General features: G+C 48.9%; 1 protein-coding gene across 1 annotated transcript; it reads right to left on the bottom strand.

Annotated features, from left to right (window-relative positions):
* Positions 1 to 46: 46 nt before the first annotated feature.
* Positions 47 to 23,674, bottom strand: SMAP2 (small ArfGAP2). The gene is made up of 10 exons (XM_053964344.1): positions 23,484 to 23,674; positions 10,541 to 10,674; positions 9,983 to 10,068; positions 8,629 to 8,707; positions 6,771 to 6,851; positions 6,178 to 6,256; positions 5,758 to 5,858; positions 4,887 to 5,052; positions 3,491 to 3,786; positions 47 to 1,161 (listed from the first exon to the last, which is right to left on the bottom strand). Exons 1-10 carry the CDS (start codon positions 23,584 to 23,586, stop codon positions 1,012 to 1,014), a joined length of 1,275 nt encoding a protein of 424 aa, XP_053820319.1. The 5' UTR covers positions 23,587 to 23,674; the 3' UTR covers positions 47 to 1,011.
* Between the last annotated feature and the right edge of the window lie 910 nt (positions 23,675 to 24,584).

Genomic DNA, 24,584 nt, shown 5'->3' with positions numbered 1-24,584 from the left:
ATTCCCTAAATTCCCACGCCTGGAGTGACCACCAGCACCAGAGGAGTCCACTGCAATATTTTATTTGGGAATTTACATATCCACAGGAGAGAGCAGACCACAAGTCCGACTTCTTGCTGACTTTTGAAGCAGTTTTGGGTTCTACTGGAGATGAGAAAAGAAGTCTGCCTAAGATTAAAATGTCCCAAGCGAGCCAGGAAAGGGGGGGGAACCAGGATTTTACACAGGAACAACGACAACAAGAACGAAACAAAACAGGAAAAAAAAAAAAATATATGAAAAAAAAAAAAAAAAAGTATAAATTAGGATGTCAGAGTCATTTTTAAAAGTCTAAGAAAACTTGCACAGGGCTCTGGGCCCCGGAGAATTAACTCTGGTTAGATTGTTAAAAGTGAAATTCCATCAAATCCCAACACCAGCCAGAAAATTCACTCTGGAGTGCAAGTTTTTCACATTCCATCGGCTTTGCCCCCGCTCCGGGCGAGATTCCTGCTTGCTCAGGGGGGGTGGGAGAGGGCTTTTCCCAAGGACTTTGGTTCCAAGGAGGGTGGGGAGCAGGGAGAGCTCCGCTCAGAGGGAGGAGGTAGCAAGGCTTGCTTGCCCCTGGGCTCGGCTTAAATCCAGTTCCTCAGCACCAAACGAGGTTCCCCACCTCCCCACCAAAAAAAAAAAATTAACACTGAAGTGAGAAATCCCAGCTTTCTGGGTGGGATTAATCCAGATTTCCCAGTCCCACCTGTGGCCAGGTGCCCAGCAGGGCATCAAGCACTACCCAGGAGCTTTGTGCAGGGAGGGGTCCCCTCCCCGTGTGCATTGACTGTGCTGAGGACGGGGCTGTGCTCGTGGCCTGGCCACCCAGCTGTCCCCGTGGCTGTGACAGTGGAAAGGCAGAGATGGAGCTCAGGGATTGGGAAAAAAAAAAAAAAAGGAAAAAAAGAAAAAACCCTGAATGTCTCATGGAGCAGGTCTGGAGAACAGAAAAGGCAGAAATGGTCACGTGCGAGCGAGGGCTCATTTCCACAGCGGGGAGCTGAGGGAGGGATTGCTGCCCTGGGCTCCTCCTCCTCCTCCTCCTCCTCCTCCTCCTCCTCCCATGGACTGTCCGTAGCCCATCATTCCATTGGCTCCATAGAAGTTCATCCCAGCCATCTGCTGGGTCACCTGCAGGAACGGGACAGGAGAGAGGTCAGCGATGGGGCCCGGGCACTGCCCGTGGCTCCCAAAAACAGCAGAGCCCTGAACGGGGAGCAGGGTGTGGCACCCCGGCACGGGAGCACTCCGGGGGCCACAGGACAACACCAGGAATCTGTCCATGGAAAGGGTGGGCAGGCCTTGGAATTGCCCAGGGAATTCTGGAGTCCCCAGGAATGGGAGGATTTCAGGTTGGATGTCAGCAGGAATTTCCCCATAGGAAAGGGTGGTCAGACTTTGGAATTGCCCAGGGAATTTTGGACTCCCCAGGAATGGGAGGATTTCAGGTTGGATAACACCAGGAATTTCTCCATGCAAAGGGTGGTCAGGCTTTGGAATTCCCCGGGGAATTCTGGAGTCCCCAGGAATGGGAGGATTTCAGGTTGGATGTCAGCAGGAATTTCTCCACGGAAAGGGTGGGCAGGCCTTGGAATTCCCTGGGGAATTCTGGAGTCCCCAGGAATAGGAGGATTTCAGGTTGGAATTTCAGCAGGAATTTCTCCATGCAAAGGGTGGTCAGGCCTTGGAATTGCCCAGGGAATTCCGGAGTCCCCAGGAATGGGAGGATTTCAGGTTGGATGTCAGCAGGAATTTCTCCATGGAAAGGGTGGTCAGACTTTGGAATTGCCCAGGGAATTTTGGAGCGCCCAAGAATGGGAGGATTTCAGGTTGAATAACACCAGGAATTTCTCCATGGAAAGGGTGGGCAGACTTAGGAATTGACCAGGGAATTCTGGAGTCCCCAGGAATGGGAGGATTTCAGGTTGGATGTCAGCAGGAATTTCCCCATGCAAAGGGTGGTCAGGCTTTGGAATTGCCCAGGGAATTTTGGAGTCCCCAGGAATGGGAGGATTTCAGGTTGGATGTCAGCAGGAATTTCCCCATAGGAAAGGGTGGTCAGGCCTTGGAATTGCCCAGGGAATTCTGGAGTCCTCAGGAATGGGAGGATTTCAGGTTGGATAACACCAGGAATTTCTCCATGGAAAGGGTGGGCAGACTTAGGAATTGACCAGGGAATTCTGGAGTCCTCAGGAATGGGAGGATTTCAGGTTGGATGTCAGCAGGAATTTCCCCATAGGAAAGGGTGGTCAGACTTTGGAATTGCCCAGGGAATTTTGGACTCCCCAGGAATGGGAGGATTTCAGGTTGGATGTCAGCAGGAATTTCTCCATGGAAAGGGTGGTCAGACTTTGGAATTGCCCAGGGAATTCTGGAGCGCCCAAGAATGGGAGGATTTCAGGTTGAATAACACCAGGAATTTCTCCATGGAAAGGGTGGGCAGACTTAGGAATTGACCAGGGAATTCTGGAGTCCCCAGGAATGGGAGGATTTCAGGTTGGATGTCAGCAGGAATTTCTCCATGCAAAGGGTGGTCAGACTTTGGAATTGCCCAGGGAATTCTGGAGCGCCCAAGAATGGGAGGATTTCAGGTTGAATAACACCAGGAATTTCCCCATGGAAAGGGTGGGCAGACTTAGGAATTGCCCAGGGAATTTTGTAGTCCCCAGGAATGGGAGGATTTCAGGTTGGATGTCAGCAGGAATTTCCCCATAGGAAAGGGTGGTCAGGCCTTGGAATTGCCCAGGGAATTTTGGACTCCCCAGGAATGGGAGGATTTCAGGTTGGATGTCAGCAGGAATTTCTCCATGGAAAGGGTGGTCAGGCTTTGGAATTGCCCAGGGAATTTTGGACTCCCCAGGAATGGGAGGATTTCAGGTTGGATGTCAGCAGGAATTTCTCCATGGAAAGGGTGGTCAGGCTTTGGAATTGCCCAGGGAATTTTGGACTCCCCAGGAATGGGAGGATTTCAGGTTGGATGTCAGCAGGAATTTCTCCATGGAAAGGGTGGTCAGACTTTGGAATTGCCCAGGGAATTCTGGAGCGCCCAAGAATGGGAGGATTTCAGGTTGAATAACACCAGGAATTTCTCCATGGAAAGGGTGGGCAGACTTAGGAATTGACCAGGGAATTCTGGAGTCCCCAGGAATGGGAGGATTTCAGGTTGGATGTCAGCAGGAATTTCTCCATGGAAAGGGTGGTCAGGCTTTGGAATTCCCCGGGGAATTTTGGAGCCCCCACCCCTGGAGGTGTCCACGGGAGATGAGGTTGGACTCAACCTCGGAATCCTTTCCCAACCTGACCAATCCTGACACTCCTAAACTCTCCCACCCTCCCCAACCCAGTCAAACCCCGTTTAACCGATCCCACCCCAAGCACAAACCCCCCCAGAGATCCCCTCACTCTCCCACCTCCCCCACTCCCAAAAAAAAAAAAAACAAAACCCTTGGAAAAGCCTCACCTGGGCGAGGTTCCAGTGCAGCTGCTGCGTTGGCTGGACCCCGTACACGGCCTGGGGCACCCCGGCCACGTAGCCGGGCTGCTGGGCCCCCATCATCCCGTTGGGAACGCCCAGCACGTTGCCCACGTAGCCCGCCGGGATGGCCACGGGTGCCACCATGCCAGGAGCTCCGGGCTGGGCCAGCACGCCCACGGGTGGGGCCATCAAGCCGCCCATCATGCTGCTGGAAGGGGGAACTGCCGGGAAGTAGGGAGAGGCGGGGTAGCCCAGCTGAGCCGGCGCCATGAACATCGCTCCTGGGAAAGGCAGGGAAGGGAACGGGTCAGCTCCAGGGGCTGGAAGGTCAGAAATTCCAGCCCCGGCCTGCTGGGGATGTCCAGACTGAGCTGCTCCTTGGGCTGCTCACGGTTCTCAACAAAGCTGGAGAGGGAATTTGGGCAGGGACGTGCAGGAATGGATTCCCAGGGCCAGAGGGTTGGGTTGGATATTGGGAGGGAATTCCTCCCTGATTCTGAGGGTCAGAAGGTTGGGTTGGATATTGGGAGGGAATTCCTTCCTGATTCCCAGAGCTAAAGGGCAGATGTGGGTTGGATACTGGGAGGGAATTCCTCCCTGATTCCCAGAGCTCAAGGGCAGATTTGGGTTGGATATTGGGAAGGAATTCCTCCCTGATTCCCAGAGCTCAAGGGCAGATTTGGGTTGGATATTGGGAAGGAATTCCTCCCTGATTCCCAAAGCTAAAGGGCAGATTTGGGTTGGATATTGGGAGGGAATTCCTCCCTGATTCTGAGGGTCAGAAGGTTGGGTTGGATATTGGGAAGGAATTCCTCCCTGATTCCCAGAGCTAAAGGACAGATGTGGGTTGGATACTGGGAGGGAATTCCTCCCTGATTCTGAGGGTCAGAAGGTTGGGTTGGATACTGGGAAGGAATTCCTCCCTGATTCTGAGGGCCAGAAGGTTGGGTTGGATATTGGGAGGGAATTCCTCCCTGATTCCCAGAGCTCAAGGGCAGATTTGGGTTGGATACTGGGAGGGAATTCCTCCCTGATTCTGAGGGCCAGAAGGTTGGGTTGGATATTGGGAGGGAATTCCTCCCTGATTCCCAGAACTAAAGGGCAGATTTGGGTTGGATATTGGGAGGGAATTCCTCCCTGATTCTGAGGGACTGGAATGGATTTCCCAGAGAAATTTCCCAGCCCCATCCCTGGAAATGCCCAAAGCCAGCTTGGAAAACCTGGTTTAGTGGCAAGTGCACGGCTGGAGGGGGATGAGCTCCACACTCCCTTCCCACCCAGCCCATTCTGGGCTTCTCAGGCACCACCCACATTCCCGCTTCTCCTGGAAGTTTGTCAGCTCCCAGGACACCCCACCCGCCCTCCCCAGCTCCCAGCTCACCTTGTGCTGGCACCTGGGACGTCTGGGAGCCGTACAGGGACAGGATGGAGTCTTTGGAGAGCTGCTTCTTCCCCACTTCCTCCCCTTTGCCTCCGGGCTCCGGGAAGAGATTCAGATTTTCGGGAACGGAGCCGGCGCTTCCCGAGGTTGGCATGGAGCCAACGACCTGGGACAAAGGGACAGGGTCAGGGCAAAACCCAGCACGAGGGGAAAATGGGGAATATCCATCCACACCCAGGGACGTGCTGGGCTGATGGAAGAGGGAGAACCTTCATTCTTTAACGTGGAAGAGGGAGATTTCAGGATTTAAGGAAGGGAAATTTGGATGAAGCAAGGTTTAGGGCAGGATGTGTGTGGTGAAACAGCATTCCCAGATGTGGGAATGAAGGAGGGAGATTGTTCATTCTTTAACATGGAAGAGGGAGATTTTTCATTCTTTAACACAGAAGAGGGAGATTTCAGGATTTAAGGAATGGAAATTTGGATGAAGCAAGGTTTAAGGCAGTTGATGTGTGTGGTGAAACACTTCACAGCATTCCCAGATGTGGGAATGGAAGAGGGAGATTCTTCATTCTTTAATGTGGAAGAGGGAGATTTTTCATTCTTTAACGTGGAAGAGGGAGATTTCAGGATTTAAGGAATGGAAATTTGGATGAAGCAAGGTTTAGGGCAGTTGATGTGTGTGGTGAAACACTGTCACAGCATTCCCAGATGGATTCCCCACCCCTGGAAGTGTCCAAGGCCACTCTGGAGCACCTGGCAGAGCGCAAGGCGTCCCCTGCTCTTTGATGTCCCTTCCATCCCAAATTATCCCGCGGTTCTACGGCACAACCAGGCTCTCCCAAGCTCTTTCCAGGCATTCCCAGCTCACCTTCCTGGAGTCTGAGCTGGATCCCACGGATGCAAAGAGGTCCAGGTCCTTCTCCAGGCTGCTGGGCCGGCCGTTGGCGACGGGCGTTGTCACCGGAGCGTCTGGAGGGACAGGGATGTCCTGGGTGTCCCCAGCTTGGGGACACCTCTGTGCCACCACTGCCACCCCACCCAGCGACCTGATCCCGACCTCCCTCACCCCCCTCTGGAGCTGGGAAGGCACAGAAGCAGGATTAGGGGAAGTGCCCCTGGGTCCTGCTTGTCCCACAAAGCTCCAGCTGCTCCTGGAACAGCACAGGAGCATGGAAAACTCTTCCCAAGCAGCTCGAGCTGAATATTCCAGCGGGATTCCTGGACTTGTTCACCTGGCAGGGAAAATCAGCACTCAAATTCCCACCATTTCCACACCAATTTCTCTTACCCAGGCCCAGCAAGTCCATGACTGGCTCAGATTTGGGGGAACTTTTCCTGGATTGCTGCGTTTCGTCTTTCTTTTGAGGCTGGGGGAAAAGAAACAACACAGATCTCGTGCGGCTTTTGGGCTCACTCTGAAATGTCACAGGTTTGAACGAGACTAACCCTTAAAATCCCTTTTTTTTTTTTATCCCCCAGTGGGTTTAAGTCAAAAATAAAAGCAAAATTCTCTTTGCTCTCCCAAAATGAGAACTTCAGAGCGAATTTCAGAGCGAATTTCAGAGTTAATTTCAGAGCGAATTTCAGAGCACATTTCAGAGCAAATTTCAGATTTTTTTTTTTTGTTGTCCCAATAGGTTGTCAAATCCAAGCAGGCTCTAAAGCAGGGAGAAGCAGCTGCTGGAGCTGGAAAAACCAGCAGGGAATAGCTGGATTCCAACCTGCACATCTGCTCAGTGTCTGGTGAGCAGAGCAAAACAAACTCAAAGCACCCAGGGTGTGACTGAGGCCAGAAAAATGCTCCCAGAGCAGGCTGGAATCCCTCTGCTCTGCCTCAGGGATGGCTCCACAGCTGCTCCAGGATTTTCTTCCTGATCTTACCATTTTCACCTTCTCAAAGATGATGGGTTCCAGTTTTCTTTCCGACTCGTTGGTCCTTTTCCATTTGTCGTCCTTTTCTTTCTGTGAGGGGGAGGAAAACAAAAAAAAAAATCACTGACATGAGGGGAAAAGTTCTTTATTATACCAAGAAAAAGCTCTCACCTGGTGCTGCTACTGATGTAAAACCCCTCAGATCTAAAATCCCTCAGAAACGGCTCAATTTGAGGTAAAATTTGCATTTTTTTCCTGCTCTGAGGAAGGAATTGGATAAAACCTTTCCAAGATCTCCTCCAATCATTATCCCTGCAGAGTTATTGCCTCCCTCTTCCATCCACACAAATCCAACAGCTCCAAGAGGGGAAAAAAATCTGGAAATTAAAAGTTTTGTTGTCCTTTTCTTTCTGTGAGGGGGAAAAAAAAATCACTGACATGAGGGGAAAAGTTCCTGATTATACCAAGAAAAAGCTCTCAGCTGAGAGAGCTCACGGATCTAAATCAAAGTTACTGATGTAAAACCCCTCAGAAAGAGCTGAATTTGAGGTAAAATTTGCATTTTTTCCTGCCCTGAGGAAGGAATTGGATAAAACCTTTCCAAGATCTCCTCCAGTCATTATCCCTGTGGAGTTATTGCCTCCCTCTTCCATCCACACAAATTCAACAGCTCCAAGAGGGGAAAAAAAATCTGGAAATTCAAGTTTTGTTGTCCTTTTCTTTCTGTGAGGGGGAAAAAAAAAATCACTGACATGAGGGGAAAAGTTCCTGATTACACCAAGAAAAAGCTCTCAGCTGAGAGAGCTCACGGATCTAAATCAAAGTTACTGATGTAAAATCCCTCAGAAAGAGCTGAATTTGAGGTAAAATTTGCATTTTTCCTGCTCTGAGGAAGGAATTGGATAAAACCTTTCCAAGACCTCCTCCAGTCATTAACCCTGTGGAGTTATTGCCTCCCTCTTCCATCCATAGAAACCAAACAGCTCCAAGAGGGAAAAAAAAATCAGGAAATTAAAGTTTTGTTTTCTTTCTGTGAGGGGAAAAAAAAAATCACTGACATGAGGGGAAAAGTTCTTGATTATACCAAGAAAAAGCTCTCACCTGGTGCTGCTACTGATCTAAAACCCCTCAGATCTCAAATCCCTCAGAAATGGCTCAATTTGAGGTAAAATTTGCATTTTTTCCTGCTCTGAGGAAGGAATTGGATAAAACCTTTCCAAGATCTCCTCCAATCATTATCCCTGGAGAGTTATTGCCTCCCTCTTCCATCTACAGAAACTAAACAGCTCCAAGAGGGAAAAAAATCAGGAAATTAAAGTTTTGTTGTCCTTTTCTTTCTGTGAGGGGAAAAAAAAATCACTGACATGAGGGGAAAAGTTCCTGATTATACCAAGAAAAAGCTCTCAGCTGGTGCTGCTACTGATCTAAAACCCCTCAGATCTAAAACCCCTCAGAAACGGCTGAATTTGAGGTAAAATTTGCATTTTTTCCTGCTCTGAGGAAGGAATTGGATAAAACCCTTCCAAGACCTCCTCCAATATGAGAAATCCATCCACACAAACCAATCAGTGAGGGAAGAAAACAGGAATTTAAACCACTCAAACCACTCCAGCCTCCTGAGCTCTGCTGTGTCTGTGATCCTGCTTTTTTTTTTTTTTTTTTTTTTTTTTTTTTTTTTTTTTTTTTTTCTTTTTCCTTGATAACCTGGAATCACTTCCAGAATATTCTGAGCAAAATCCACTCAGCATCTTCAAATCTCCTCAGGAATTCGCTCCATCAAGTGCAAGCAGCCCTGGAGAAGGGATTGCCCCTGCCACAGGGAACATTTCAAGTGGTTTTAATCACAATTTTAGGCCTCCAGACTCACCCTGAAGGCGTTGATGTCGATGCTTCTGTCCATGTATTTCTTCTTCTCGTATTTATCCCGGATAAAACTCTCCACAGCTCTACAGCAGCTGGTTAAGGACAAAGGATTCCAGAATAGAAGCCTTATTTGACAGGCAGGAACAAGGTACAGGCTGTAACTAAATTAAATCATTGTTTAAAGAGCATTTCCAGCAGTAACTTTCTTAAAATAATTTACTGCTGGATCCCAACTCGGTTTTTGCCCCTGGGTTATTTCAGGTTATTTCAGTGCTATAAAAAGGGAATTAAATCAGGATTTAGGCTCTTGCTGTGTTTTCTCCATTGTTTTTTTTTTTGTTTGTTTGCCCCAAGCATCCCCTCAGCACGTTCAGGTCACAAGAGGATCCTGCACCTCAAAAAGCACCTCAGGTACCAGATGAACTCAAAAAATGATGGTGGAAAGGTGCTTTTGTGGGGGTATTTTTTTTTTTTTTTTGAGGTTCACATCATTATATCCCTGCTCACTCAGCACTCCTGCAAGGTGGGAGTTGCAGCTGAAAGCATTAAAAATTCCACCAGAGAATCCCAGCCTGGTTTGGGTTGGAAGGGACCTTTAAATCCCATGGGCAAGGAGCACTTTCCACCATCCCAGGCTGCTCCAAGCTGGATGCACTTCCAGGCATGGAGGCAAACACAACTTTTTTTTTTTTTTTTTTTTTGGGAAATCCATTCCAGCCCCTCCTCACCCTCACAGGGAGGAATTCCTTCCCAAAATCCCACCTGGCAGTGGGGATCCACCCCCTTTATAAATCCTCTCTCTCCATCTCTCTTGCAGCTCCTTCAGGTCCTGGAAGGCCACAGTTAGGTCTCCAGGGAGCCTTTGGAATACTCAGCACTTTGGAAAATCCAACCCTCCCCATTCCCTCCAAAACCTGCAGCTGCAATGTCAGATCTCTGAACAAGATTAACCCTTAAAATCCCTTTTTTTTTTCCAGTGGGATTTTTTTTTTCCCCATTCCAGTGCATTTTTATTTCCCATTTAAGCCAAAAAAAAAAAAAAAAAAAAAAAAAAAAAAGGAAGCAAAATTCTCTCTGCTCTTCCAAAATGAGTGAATATTTCCCATTTTTTTTTTTTTTTTTATTGCCCCCAATAGGGTGGCCAAACCCAAGCAGGCTCCAAACTAGGGAGAAGCAGCTGCCTCCTGTGGTCACCTTGGTGCATCCCAGTTCTCCACCCCAATTCCTTCATTCCCAATCCTTGCCCCTCGGAACTCCCTCCTCCTTCAGGGAGGTTTAACCACAAAGCTCCAGGATGGAAAAGATCCACGATTTTTTGGTTTTTTTCCAGGAAAAAAAAGAAAAAAAAAAAGGGATGCTGGTCTGTCTGGGGCCTCCGGAAGTTCTCGGGCAGGTAGGCTTCGTAGAGACGATTGGCTTTGCCATTCCCCATCTCCTGCACGCACTGAAATCCAAAAAAAACCACCAAAAAAATCCCTTGAGATTGTCCTTCCCTAGACATTAAAGCTCTCCCACAGCACCCCAGGCTGCCAGGGAAGGGAAATCAAGGGAAGGGAGATCCTCCTGAAGGGCACTCTTCGTCCTCCCTCCCATCCCATTTGCCAATCCTAAGCAATTTTTAGTCCAAGGCGGGATAAATATCCCCGTTAGCAACCCAAAATCCCCCTGGAATGAGAGGTGGGAAGCAGGGATTGGTAATTTAGCAGAGACTTGTAGCTCCTCTCTGCTGCTTGTCCAGCCTGGAATGAGAACATTTTCCCTCCCAACCTATCCCAGCTGGAATTCCTCTTCCTCCTCCGCTCCCCCCCATTTTTTTTTTGGGGCTATCCTGGCTTGGTTTATTTAAATTTATCAAGTTCCACTAACAAAAAAAAAAAAAAAAAAAAGAACCCTCAGTGTGTTATCCCAGCCCTTACCTGGATCTGCTCCTGTGTCCACTGGTCCAGGTTGACGGATTTGACCCTGGATATGTGAACTCCCAGGTTCCTGTGGATCCCAGCACAGCGGATGCAGATGAACACCCCAATATTCCAGGATGCCCATCGTGGCCCTGGGAAGAGACAGCAAAGTGTTTCCCACCAATCCAACCCTTTTGTTTTTTTTTTTTTTTTTTTTTTTTTTTTTTGCCTGGAGCAACTGGGAAACTGCACCAAGTGAACTGGGATTGAGGCCTTTGGATTCTCATCCAGGCTGGAAACTGGAATTCCACATTGTTATCCTTGGGGATTTATTGCCTCCCTCTTCCATCCATGGAAACCAAACAGCTCCAAGAGGAAGAGGAAAGAAATCGGGTTTTTAAACAATTTTGTTGTCCTTTGCTTTCTGTGAGGTAAAAAAAAAAAAAAAATCACTGAGCTGAGGGGAAAAGTTCCTGAATACACCAAGGAAAGGCTCTCACCTGGTGCTGTTACTGATATAAAACCCCTCAGATCTAAAATCCCTCAGAAACAGCTGAATTTGAGGTAAAATTTGCACTTTTCCTGCTCTGAGGAAGGAATTGGATAAAACCTTTCCAAGATCTCCTCCAATCATTATCCCTGGAGATTTATTGCCTCCCTCTTCCATCCACACAAGAAGAGGCAGGAAAAGAGGAATTTAAACCACCCCAAAAAAAAACCAAACAAACAAAACACCTCCAACCCCCTGGGCTCTGGCATGTCTGTGATCCTGCTTTTTTTTTTTTTCCTGGATAACTTGGAACCAGCTCCAGAAGATTCCCTACAGCAAAAATAAAAATAAAAAAAACAAACAAACAACAAAAAAAAAAAAACCCACTCAGCATCTTCAAATCTCCTCAGTGCAGGGCAGGAATTCCCAGCTGAGCCAGGACCAAGCACCAAGCCCAGGATTTGGCCCCCAAAACCAATCCCAGCCCAAGGAATGATCAGTTCACTCCACAGTTTCCACGGCTCTGAGGGACATTCCCAGTTTTCATGCAGGACAGCTCCCAGGTGTGGATGGGAGATTATGCCAGGGATAAAAAAAAAAACAAAAAAAAAAACCAAAAAAACATCCACAAGGGAAAGATTAAGGAGCTCAGATGGACTCAGTGCACCCAGGAACCCCAGCAGGGCACACAGAAACCCACAGGAATTCCCACCCCAGACCCTCAATCCTGCTGAATATTTGAGGAATATTTTAAAATTAAACCCCCTGCTCCCAGGGCTCCAGCTCCCAGCACAAACTGGTGTCCCAGTGCAGGAGAAACTGGGAAAACAACAGAATTAGGGGATCAAGCAGCCTCCACCAGACATTCTTCTGGGTGGTGAAGAGTTATCCTGCTTTTCTTGCCACAGCTAAAATAGCAGAGCCTCAAGTTAATGAGAGGGAGGTGGGAGGGGGAAGAGGGGGAAAGTGTAATTTCGAAGCCCTGAAAAAAGCAGTGCTGTATTTGAGATGCTGTTAACAGTTTAATTCCTGTTCCTGAGGAAAGCCTGAGGGATTTGGAGCTGATAACGCAATCAGGGACCCTTCCAGAACACACCTATCCAACCTCTGACAGGTAACTCCAGCACCTCTTCCAGGGAATTCACTTCAAAAATGCCTTTATTAAGTTTTCTGGCCTTTCCTGCCATTATTTGCTGCTTTTTTTTTTTTTTTTTTCCCTCTCCAGGAGTGGCCTTTGGGAATGATATCAATTTAATGGAGCTGAGAAATTCACTTCCCAGACACCCTTGCCTACACCTCAGTCCCTTTACTACCTCATTTATTATCAGAACAAACCCCACAACTTCAGCACCACCTGAACATTCCCAAAAAATTGGGAATAAAACCCCTTGGCCAGGATCCTTCCTGTGAATTTTTTTTTTTTTTTTTTTAAACACTGAATTCTCTCCCAGATCCACCGCCTAACGTGAGACTGCTGGAAGGATTACCATGAGATTCAAGGTTAGATTTAAACTCCAGATAAATTTAGCCTCGACAGGACTAAAAGGATTAATGGGCAGCTCCTGGAGTAATCAGCTCACTGGGTTTGTCACGTGGAACAGCTCAAGCCACCACAACCTCCCACTAAAACATGACTCAGGGGTAGTGTCACCCCCTCCTGCTGCCTCAGTGTCCCCTCAGGGGTTCTGGGACAACAAGGGAAGCACAGCTGGAATGCGCTGCCACCCCTAAATCCAAGTTCTGGGAGAGCCAATATGGAGCAGCTTCCTTGTATTTAAATTAAAGTGAATATTTAGGGGTTTTCAGCTTCCCCCCCCCCCCCCCCCCCAGCAATAAACCACATTATACAACCAGGGGTGAGCTGTTCCCTGGGGAGATTCCAGCTGGGATTTGGGTGTCCTTGCACAGGCAGAAGGTGCTGCAGGAAAGGTTCCAAGCCTGCAGGGAATGCAGGAGTTGGGGGATGTGGGGTTGGATTTCTGCAGGGATTGTGAGCCCAGCAGCTCGGGGCTCTGCTCGGTGACTCCCAGAGCCACGCAAGGGAGGAAATCTGGATTTTTCCAAAATCGCTCCCTGAGCCTGCAGCAAGCCCTGGTGGGGTCAGGTCAGATCCAACACCCTCCAGCACCCCCTTCCCAGACATCCAGCTGAACTAAAGCAACACTTTAACCTTCAAATGCCTTCTAAAAATGTCTTTTCAAGTGTCTCATAAAGCCCTGAGTTTGTGGGAGGGGGGGGAAGGGTTTGGTGCAGATGTAAACAACCTCCCACTTCCCTCTCCGGAGCAGCTCACACTGCAACATCTCCCACTGAAAATCTCCCTGCAAGTGCCCAGCAGCTCAGATTTTGCTTTTCAGGGCTTTTTGCAGGCATTTCCTCGGGGTTTCACAGCTCCTTTCAAGGTGATTTGACTCGAAAAAGCTCCAGGTGGCACCTCCAGATGGGACTTTCACCCCAGAGCTGCTGCTTTTCACTCCCCCAAAACCCAACCCCAGCAGCTTCAGTGATAAAAGGGGCAAAAACGGGTTTAATATCAATAAATAACAACAGGGCAGCTTTAATCAGCACTGCTGAGCTGCCTGGGGGAATTATCACCCCTCACAAGAAGTGGGCACACCCTGACACCCACCACTAACTGAGGACAGGGACACCTCACCCTCCTGGCTCAGGGAATTATGGATTTATCTCCCAGAGAGTTGAGGACAAGGCCAGCAGAAACATTCAGCTCCTTAAACCACTAAAAAAAAAAAAAAAAAAAAAAAAAAAAAATTGTTTCTTGCACGAATCCTCTGGTTGAAGTTGTAAAGTCAATTTTCCTGAGGCTGAGCGCCCTCAGGCCAAAATGGAAATTCCCACATGGAAAATTGGGAGTTTGCTCCAGTGCCAGCCCTGCCTGGTGCTGCCACCACTTCTGTCCCAGCTTTAGGGGTGATCTCAACAGGCATGGAGAGCAAAGCCATCGTGGAAAGCAGAGCTGGCACCAAACTCTGCTCAAGTTTGTGGAGCTTCGCCTCAGGGCCGCACAAATCCCTCCTGGATTGGAGGAAGCACCAGTTTGGGGTAAGAATCCAGGAAACACCAATTTGGGGTAAGAATCAAGGAAGAACCAATTTAGAGTAAACACCAATTTGGGGTAAGAATCAAAGAAACATCAATGTGGAATAAGAATCAAGAAAGAACCAATTTGGGGTAAGAATCAAGGAAACACCAATTTGGGGTAAGAATCAAGGAAACATCAATTTGGGGTAGAGAATCCAGGAAACACCAATGTGGAATAAGAATCAAGGAAGAACCAATTTGGGGTAGGAATCAAGGAAACACCAATTTGGGGTAAGAATCGAGGAAACACCAATTTGGGGTAGGAATCAAGGAGGCACCAATGTGGAATAAGAATCAAGAAAGAACCAATTTGGAGCAAGAATCAAGGAAACACCAATGTGGAGTAAGAATCAAGGAAACATCAATGTGGAATAAGAATCAAGGAGGCACCGATGTGGAGTAAGAATCGAGGAAACATCAGTTTGGGGTAAGACTCAAGGAAACACCAATTTGGAGGAAGAATCCCAACATTTTTCAGAGCCCTGTGAGCTCTGGCACAGGCTTTGGGCCAGCTCAGCCCCCCTTGGGATGCACTCGCAGCCTGGCAGGGGCTGCAGGAGGACCACGAGCCCCGAAGCATCCCTTGCTCAGTGAATTTTCATTCCCAGCTCTCCTGAGCATTGAAGGGAGGAGGATCCAGCAGGGAGGGATTCAGTGCCCAGCCCCTGCTCCAGGAGACAATTCCAGAGCCTGTTTTTACATCCCAGCCTGTCAAAATAAACTCCACATACCAAGCTGCTCGTGCCAGCTCCAGTCCCCGTCTAAGCCCTGCTCATTAATGCTCCAGGGGCTGCTGAATAATCTGAATGACTGAAAAGGATCCTAATTCCCTTTAAAACCCCCCAGCCTAATTCCCTTTTCGAATTCCCAGCCTGAGGAGCCCGCTCCAAGTTCACACCCTGGAGTGGTTTTAATTGAGAAATCCCCAGGGGATTCACTCCTCACCCTTTACCCAGGCACCAAATTCTGGCCCAAGCTCCCGAGGCAACTTTTTGCAGTAATAACTCTGCAGAAAGCATTTAAAAATAAACCAGGAGCTGGCTGCAAAACCACAGCTCCTCGGAAAAGGAGGAGCAGGATTAAAAAAAAAAGAGGATTGAGGGAGCATCACCATCCAGAGCCTGACGAAATATTCCCCTGTGGAAACGAGCAGGTTCCAGGGAAGTGTGGATCCCAAAACTGCTCCATGCCTGTCTGTGGAGGAAAAGGGATGTGGGGAATTCTCCCTGGAGCACCAGAATTCCCTCAGCTTTTCACCCCTCGAGTCCAAGCTGAATAATCCTTTTTTTTTTTTTTTTTTTTGGCGGAGCCAAAGGATGAAAAGAAAGCCAAGGATCCAAGAGGTTCCTCTGCCTTGTGATTTCCTGATTCTGGAAAGAAATTGCTCAAGGACTGAGAGCCACTCATCCTGCTCAGAGCTGAGACAAAACCTCTCCTGCCAAAACAACTCCCTCTGCCTCTTTGCTGGGAATGCCTGTTCTGCACTTCCAGGACTTTGGGGAACTCTAAAAACCCACCCAAAGCAGCTTCAAAACCCCAAAATAATGTTATTTGTTCATTAACACTATTAACAAGTGAGCTGAGCGTGGATCCTGCTGCAGGATTAATCCCAAACCTTGGATTTGGGATTCATCCCAAACCTCGAGTCCAAGCCGAAAAATCCTTTTTTTTTTTTTTTTTTTTTTTTTTTTGGCAGAGCCAAAGGATGAAAAGAAAGCCAAGGATCCAAGAGGTTCCTCTGCATTTGTGGTTTCCTGAAAATTGCTCAAGGACTGAGAGCCACTCATCCCGCTCAGAGCTGTGACAAAACCTCTCCTGGCAAAACAACTCCCTCTGCCTCTTTGCTGGGAATGCCTGTTCTGCACTTCCAGGACTTTGGGGAACTCTAAAAACCCACCCAAAGCAGCTTCAAAACCCCAAAATAATGTTATTTGTTCATTAACACTATTAACAAGTGAGCTGAGCGTGGATCCTGCTGCAGGATTCATCCCAAACCTTGGATTTGGGATTCATCCCAAACCCTGGATTTGGGATTCATCCCAGATCTTGGATTTGGGATTCATCCCAAACCCTGGATTTGGGATTCATCCCAAACCTTGGATTTGGGATTCATCCCAAACCCTGGATTTGGGATTCATCCCAAACCTTGGATTTGGGATTCATCCCAAACCTTGGATTTGGGATTCATCCCAGACCTTGGATTTGGGATTAATCCCAAACCTTGGATTTGGGATTCATCCCAAACCCTGGATTTGGGATTCATCCCAGACCTTGGATTTGGGATTCATCCCAAACCCTGGATTTGGGATTCATCCCAAACCCTGGATTTGGGATTCATCCCAATTTAGGCCCAGACTGGGAGATTTTTGCAGCTCTCAGGGGATGCTTAAAGCCAAACCCTCACTTTAACACACACAAAAGGTGTTTGATAAAGATCCACACCTGATCACCACCCCAAAAATCACCTTTATACCATCCTTTGAAAGAAGAAAAGGCTGTTTGGGGTTTTTTTTTTCCTCTTTTTTTTTTTTTTTCCTCCCCACACAGCAATTACAGGCCTCAACCACATTTTGCAAGAGAAACGAAGATGCTGGCTCTGATTCCTGCCAGAAAAGGCTTGAAATCTTCCAGTTTACCCCAAAAAAATGTAATATTTTGAGGGCCCTGGTGCCTTGAAGCCCAAGATTTGTGTGGTTTTGGGTGAAGATGAGCAGCTTTAGCACCGCTCCCATCGTGTTCTTTGAAGTGCAGGTGGAGGAAATGAAAATTTCTGGGGTTTTGCTGCTGCTGCTGCAGAAAGTGATGGTTGTTCCCTCAGTCAATAAAAAAAAAGTGACAGGGAAGAATTTCAAGCAGTGCCATCAGCAGGATCCATGAAAAACAAAAAAAAAACAAAAAAAAAACACACAAAAAAAAAAAAAAAGAAAATAACCAGGTGACATCAACGCTGATGGTGACACAGCTTTAAAAATATAAATATAAAAATATAAATATAAAAATATAAATATACATCAAAAAAAAAAAACAACAAAAAATCAGTCAATTCTACAATCCACAAACTTCCCTTGGCATCAATTTTGGATCAAATCCTGGAAAATTCCAGATTTCCAAGGAGGGCAGAATTTCCATGAAATGCAAATAATTCAGGTGATGGGTGCACCTGGAAACAGGGTGCAGCTCGAAGTTGGCTTTGGATGCTGTAAATAAGAAATTTAAAATGTTGTTTTTTTTTTTTTTTTTTTTTTAATTTGTTCCTTGGGTGTTAAAAATATTTAGGCTCTGCTTTCCAGTTTAATTTGATGTTTTAGAAGCCACCAAGTCCTTAAAAAAAGCTCTGAGTAGAGGAAGGTCCTGGGTCAGTTTTGGATGGATTGAGAATTTTTTTTTTTTTTCAGTATCTGGAGCTAAACGTGATAATCATAATAATCTCAATTAATATCTTAATTGTAATAATATTGATTTTCAGTATCATGAGCTAAACATCCCTTGAAATGCCTCGAGAATTTCCTTTTTAAACCCACTCTAAACTAAAAACCCAAAAAAAACCACCCAGTGGGCCACAACATTTCCAGCACCAAAAAAAAAACTAATAAAAAACTAAATAAACCAAACTACAGCCTGAAAAAAAAAAATTATCTCTCTTTTAAAACAACAAAAAATGTTATTAGTTAATATTATTTAAATTTTCTTATTTAATAAATAATTTTTTCCACTTTTCGCCAAAAAAAAAAAAAAAATTTTCCCAAACCAATTAAAAAAAAAAAACAAAAATAAACAATTAAATCCACTTTCCAAAAAAAAAAAAAAAACCCTTTAAAAGTTCTCTCCCAAATTTACCCTGAACCAAAACAAATCCAAAAAAAAGGGGTCAGGAAGGACTGACATATATTGCAAAAATAGAAATAAAGCAATTTATTAAGGGCCAGGTAAATGCAGCCTTGCTTTTTTTGGGGGGTTTTTTTAGGGTTTTTTTGGGGTTTTTTTTTTTTTGGTTTTTTTTGGCTTTTTTGGGTTTTTTTTTTGTGTTTTTTGGTTTTTTTTTTGGCTTTTTTTTGTGTTTTTTTTGGTTTTTTTTGGGTTTTTTTTTTTTGTTTTTTTTTGGGTTTTTTTTTTTTTTTTTGTTTTAGATTTTTTTTTTGTTTTTTGGGGTTTTTTTTTGGGTTTTTTGGGGGGTTTTTGGGGGTTTTTTGGTTTTTTTTGTTTTTTTTGCAGGGGGGTTTTGTGGGGTTTTTTGGTTTTTTTTTTTTTGTTTTTTGGTGGTTTTTTTTTTGTTTTTTTTTTTTTTTTGGGTTTTTTGTGGTTTTTTTTTTGTTTTTTTGGGGTTTTTTTGGGGGTTTTTTGGGTTTTTTTTGGGGTTTTTTTTGGGTTTTTTTTGCGGTTTTTTTGGGGTGTTTTTGGTTTTTTTGGGTTTTTTTTGGGTTTTTTGGGGGGTTTTTTTGGTTTTTTTTTTGTTTGTTTTTGGGGTTTTTTTTTGGAGGTTTTTTGGGTTTTTGTTTGGGTTTTTTGGGGTTTGTTTTTTTGGGGTTTGTTTTTTGGGGGTTTGTTTTTGAGGGGGAGGTTGTGGTTTTTTTGTGGGTTTTGGGTTTTTTTTTTCCTTTTTCTCTTTTCCCACCTCCACTCCCCAGGTGGGTCAGCACACAGGGAGCCCAGGTGCTGCTGCTCCGAGGATTATCCCTATTTTCTGGCAGATGTAAGGCCACGGATCCAAGTGTGACTCAGAGCTCTGCTTAAAAGGGATCTTCCCACAACTAATTCCACACTAAATCCCTGTCGGGAACATTGATGCTTTTTTTTTTTTTCCCCCCTCTCCTTTTGCTTGAGTGGGAAGTTACAGCTCCAGGTTGGACAGAGCTGTGTCCTCTCCCAATTTTACCCTGCCGAGGTGAAGATTCCAGAGGGGGATAAAGCGAATTTTGGGAGCGTTTCCACTCCATTTGTGCACAAAGCACTCAGGTCCGAACTGGGAAGAGCAGAAAAGCAGAATGATGGAAGATCCCAGGATATTGTGGCTACAGCTGAGGATTCAAATGAACACACAGCCCACATCCATCCCTCTGGCAAGATCCCCTCGCCTAAGGCTCAGCTTTCTCCTCATCCCAGATTTCCTAAGCCTGAGCAGCTCCAGCCCCACCACTTTGGGTTTTTTGGGAGGCACAGGCTGCACCACTGCCATCCCGATCCTCCTTCCTCCCTGTTTAAAAAGATCCTCTTGGAATTGCTCTGACTGCAAAGGAAATTCAGCTGCAGCTCCAGAGGCTGCTGGAGGAGGGGGGGTTGAGTCACGCAGATTTTCAGGGAATATTTGGTTCGGATTAACAGGAGTTAGGCTGGACTAAAGCAGCTCCCCCATAAGGTAATTCCCAAATTCCACTGGAAGTCAGCCTCCCCATGCCACCTACTCCAGCCCCAAACTTCTCCCCCTTCCCACCCCACATTTAACCACCTCTGGGCAGGGATTTCCCCAGTCCTACACCTTTTTTGTTGTTGTTTTCTTTGGTGAAGAATGAAACCTGGATTTATGCCGTGTTCAGCAGCACTTCTCCCACCTAATCCCTCGGGATACAAGGGATGGATTTAGGCCTGGAACCCACGGGATCCCACAAGACAGAGGGATGAAGGGAAGAGCCAGACAAACCAGGGGGAGCACGGGGCAACCTGAACCTCTGGGCTGTGCTCCCGCTCCGACGTCACCAGCCCGGGATCCACGGAGCCTGCTGGATGCATGGATGGGACTGGAGAGCAGAGGGAAGAGTTTGGGAGAAGGAGAGAACCAAACACAATTAGCTGGGGAGCAGCAGGGCAGCCGTAGAGGCAGCAATGAAATCCACCCCGTGGCGCTCAAAGGGAATTTCCCAAATCCTGATGGAGATTCCACCTCATCCCTGCCCTCCCTCGGCCATCCCAGCTCCAGGCTCCCACATTCCAAGCAGGGAATGTGCTGCTGGATGTGCACATCCATGTGACACACACATGTGTGTCTCTCACACACCCACGGGGAGCAGCAGCAATGACACCAGGGAGAAAAATCCCACCTGCCCAGCAAGTGCTGCTCTCTCCAGGTGTTTTCCCAAGTGATTCCCACAGCAGAGAGAGGATTAGAACTCAGCAGTGCCCACCCTGCCCTGGCTCAGCTCTCCTCACTTCCCCCAAACACGAGGTTGGCAACAGAAAGAGGAAGAGAGTGAGGAGATTTCCTGCAAAACAAGAGCTCTGAGCAGGCTTTGCTGCAGCTGCAGCAGCAGCAAAACCACGCTGAGATTTCACAGGATCTCACGCTGGCTCGGGTGGGAAGGACCTCAAAGCTCATTTAATTCCACCTCTGCCATGGGCAAGGGACACTTCCCACTGTGCCAGGCTGCTCAGCTTCGCTCCCAGACACCCCTGGGAGTGCTGAGGGCACCACCTGGAGCCACCACGGGGCTCCTTTCCATGGGCAGCGTGGAATGTTGCAGCTGTGGCAGGAGGAACGTCAGGACTTCCTTGGCATCAGAGCTGGGAGAGCCCCACGTTCACCAAAAATACCAGAACTGCAGGAATTCTCACTGGAACTCTGGGCAAAGACAGCTTCATTCATCAAAAACACCAAAACTGTCCCAAAACTGCAGCAAATCCCAGGAACTCTGGGCAAAGACAGCTCCATTCACCAAAACTGCCCCAGAAATGCAGGAATTCTCACTGGAACTCTGGGCAAAGACAGCTCCGTTCACCAAAAGTACCAAAACTGCCCCAAAAATGCAGAAAATCCCAGGAACTCTGGGCAAAGACAGCTCCAAAAATACCAAAACTGCCCCAAAACTGCAGGAATTCCCTGGAACTCTGGGCAAAGACAGCTCCATTCACCAAAACTGCCCCAGAAATGCAGGAATTCTCACTGGAACTCTGGGCAAAGACAGCTTCATTCATCAAAAACACCAAAACTGCCCCAAAACTGGAAGAATTCCTTAGAGCTTCAAGCAGAGACAGCTCCATTCAGCAAAAATACCAAAACTTCCCCAAAACTGCAGGAATTCCCTGGAACTCTGGGCAGGGACAGCTCCCATGCCCTGGAGGAGGAGTTTTCCTACTTCCAGGATTCTCATTAGTGCAGGGGGGTAATTAGTGGATCAGATAAGTGGGCACAACCCCAGCCTAGTTGGTGCAATCCACACTCCCAGAAAAGAGCATTTTCCAGCTCTGGAAAGGTTGAACTTCATTATAATAATTAATTATCTGGAATCCTGCACTTCCAGAACGTGCTGTGACCAGGAGAAGCTCCACCAACCCCATCACCCGGAGCTGTGGGGTTGAATTTATTCCCATTTTGGTGGAATTTGCTCTCTCAGGCCAGGGAAGCTGAGATAAAGGAGCTCTTTCTGCCCTCGGGGCTGGCAGGAGGTGCCAAGAGATAAAGGATTGGCACCAGGGAGGAACATCCTGATCTCCACCACCACCCTCACCCCAAAGCCAGGTGTGCTCCGGGAAGGATGAGGTTTATTGTGGTTTAGGGTGAAAAGAAATCCTGATTTTCCCATTCTGAACGTTGTTCAAGGGGGCTGTGCAGTTTTTGAGGTCGCACTGAGGTGACCAAGCCCTTTGTTTGCAGATGGATTTGGCCAATCCCTCCTCCAAGTTCAATTCCAGCAGCTCTTGGGAAATGAGGCTCAAGTCCAGATCTCCAAGTGATTATGGCAGCTCATTAAAACAGGATTTTGGGCAACTTTAACTCTTTTGCTGCAGGAAAACAAAGCAGCAACCACAGAGCAGCAGCAGGGGACAAGGAACGGTCTCATTCCTTGGCTTTATCCTCTGGAATTCAAACATTTCCTCTCTCAGATAGATCAGGGTCATAACACGCCTTGGAATCAGGAAAAACATGGAATGGTTTGGGTTGGGAGGGACCTTAAAGCTCGTCCTGTCCCTTCCACTATCCCAGGCTGGCCTTGAACAACTCCAGGGATGGGGCAGCCACAGATTCCTGTGCCAGGGCCTCACCACCCCTCACAGGGAAAAACCAGGTGGGAAAGGAGGAGAAAAACGTGGAATTCCTCCAGTGCTCCGGGGTGAGGTTACAGCTCCTTCCCTGTGCCTGCAGCACATTCCAGCCCCAGGTGACAGGACGTGACTCCTCAGCTGGAATTCCCTCAATTCCACAGCGCCCCGGCTTTTCCAGCTCCCTCTTCTTCCCTCCTCACCCACTGCGGGCTGTGTCCCGGGATTCCCACAGGGAGATCTGGGGCCGTTCCCTCCCCATCTCCCCCCGGCTTCCAGAGGCACCGGGAACCGCAGCGCCCCCCGGTGCGACCCGCAGCAAACCCGGCCGTGCTGCAGCCAAAAACCTGGGGCTTTTCTGCCGAAATCCCCCCAAAACCACCCTGTTCTGCCCCCAAAACCGCGGCGTTCTTTCCCCCAAAGCCACCTTATCCTCCCTCTCAAACCACGGAGCTCTTTCCCCTAAAACTATCAGTTTTTTTTTTTTCCACCAAAACCACCCTATTCTCGCCCCAAAAAACCACCCTGCTCTATGCCCCAAACCACCCTGCTCTCTGCCCCAAACCCCACCGTTCTCTGCCCCAAACCCACCCCGCTCTCTGCCCCAAACCCACCCCGCTCTCTGCCCCAAACCCACCCCGCTCTCTGCCCCAAACCCACCCCGCTCTCTGCCCCAAACCCACCCCGCTCTCTGCCCCAAACCCACCCCGTTCTCTGCCCCAAACCACCCTGCTCTCTGCCCCAAACCCCACCGTTCTCTGCCCCAAACCCACCCCGCTCTCTGCCCCAAACCCACCCCGCTCTCTGCCCCAAACCCACCCCGCTCTCTGCCCCAAACCCACCCCGCTCTCTGCCCCAAACCCACCCCGCTCTCTGCCCCAAACCCACCCCGTTCTCTGCCCCAAACCCACCCCGTTCTCTGCCCCAAACCCACCCCGCTCTCTGCCCCAAACCCCCCCCATTCTCTGCCCCAAACCCACCCCGTTCTCGGCCCCAAACCCACCCCGTTCTCTGCCCCAAACCCCCCCTGTTGTGCCCCCAAACCCACCCCGCTCTCTGCCCCAAACCCCCCCCGTTCTCTGCCCCAAACCCCCCCGCTCTCTGCCCCAAACCCACCCCGCTCTCTGCCCCAAACCCCACCGTTGTCTCCCCCATCCCCGCGCCGGTTCAGCCTCTGCCCCCGCACAACCCCCGTAACCGCCGGGCCAGCACCGTTATCCTCCCGCCACCACCGGAGCTCTCCCCTCTGGCGGAAACAACGCGGGGCCCACCCCCACCAGACCCCACGGCGGTGTCCGACCCTCGGGGGAGCGCCCGCACCGGAGAGCACCGAGCGGCGAGGCCGGTGCGGGCGGCATCCGGTGCGGCGCGGGCTCCGCAGGCCCCGCCGCCCATCCGCGCTACCTTTGGCCTGGCAGTCGGCGCAGAACTTGTTCTCGTCCTCGGCCAGCAGCCCGGCCAGCACCGCCTGGTAGCGCTCCACGTCCCGCACCGATTTTCCCGTCATGGCGCGGCCGGCGCTGCCCGCCCGCGGGTCACGGCCGGCCCGCCCGCTTCCTGCTTCCGCTATGGGCGGGGCTGCAGCCGGGGGAGGAGCCAATCAGCGCCGGCCCCGCGCGGGAACGCCTCCCCCGCGCGCCGCCGGTGCTGGGCGCTGATTGGTTGCGGCGCGCGGGAGGAGGCCAATAGGGAGGGAGGGGCGGGGCCAGAGAGGGGATGAATGGGGAGGGTCACGTGATGAGAGTGGGGGGTTTGGGGACCGGGGGGGGACAATGGGAATGGGAATGGGAATGGGAACGGGAATGGGAACGGGAATGGGGATGGGGATGGGAATGGGAACGGGAATGGGAACGGGAATGGGGATGGGGATGGGAATGGGAACGGGAATGGGAACGGGAATGGGGATGGGAACGGGAATGGGAATGGGAATGGGAATGGGAACGGGAATGGGGATGGGAACGGGAACGGGAATGGGAACGGGAACGGGAATGGGAACGGGAATGGGATTGGGGATGGGAATGGGAATGGGAATGGGAACGGGAATGGGAACGGGAATGGGGATGGGGATGGGAATGGGAACGGGAATGGGAACGGGAATGGGGATGGGAATGGGAATGGGATTGGGAACGGGAATGGGAACGGGAATGGGAACGGGAATGGGAATGGAATGGGAACGGGAACGGGATGGGAATGGGAATGGGAATGGGAATGGGGATGGGAATGGGAATGGGAATGGGAATGGGAACGGGGATGGGAACGGGAATGGAAATGGGAATGGAACGGGAACGGGAACGGGAATGGGAATGGGAATGGGAACGGGAATGGGAACGGGGATGGGAACAGGGATGGGAACGGGAATGGCAGCAGCTCCCGAGCTCATGCCTGTCCCATCCCAGCCCCTTGTCTGTGCCAAACTCTGTCCCCATCGTGCCAAACTCTGTCCCCATTGTGCCAAACTCTGTCCCCATTGTGCCAAACTCTGTCCCCATCGTGCCAAACTCTGTC

The sequence above is a fragment of the Vidua chalybeata genome, chromosome 25 (assembly GCF_026979565.1).
Source record: "Vidua chalybeata isolate OUT-0048 chromosome 25, bVidCha1 merged haplotype, whole genome shotgun sequence".
NCBI lineage: Eukaryota > Metazoa > Chordata > Aves > Passeriformes > Viduidae > Vidua > Vidua chalybeata.
The sequence above is the reverse complement of the archived record's forward strand: the minus strand, read 5'-3'. Positions and strand labels throughout refer to the sequence as shown.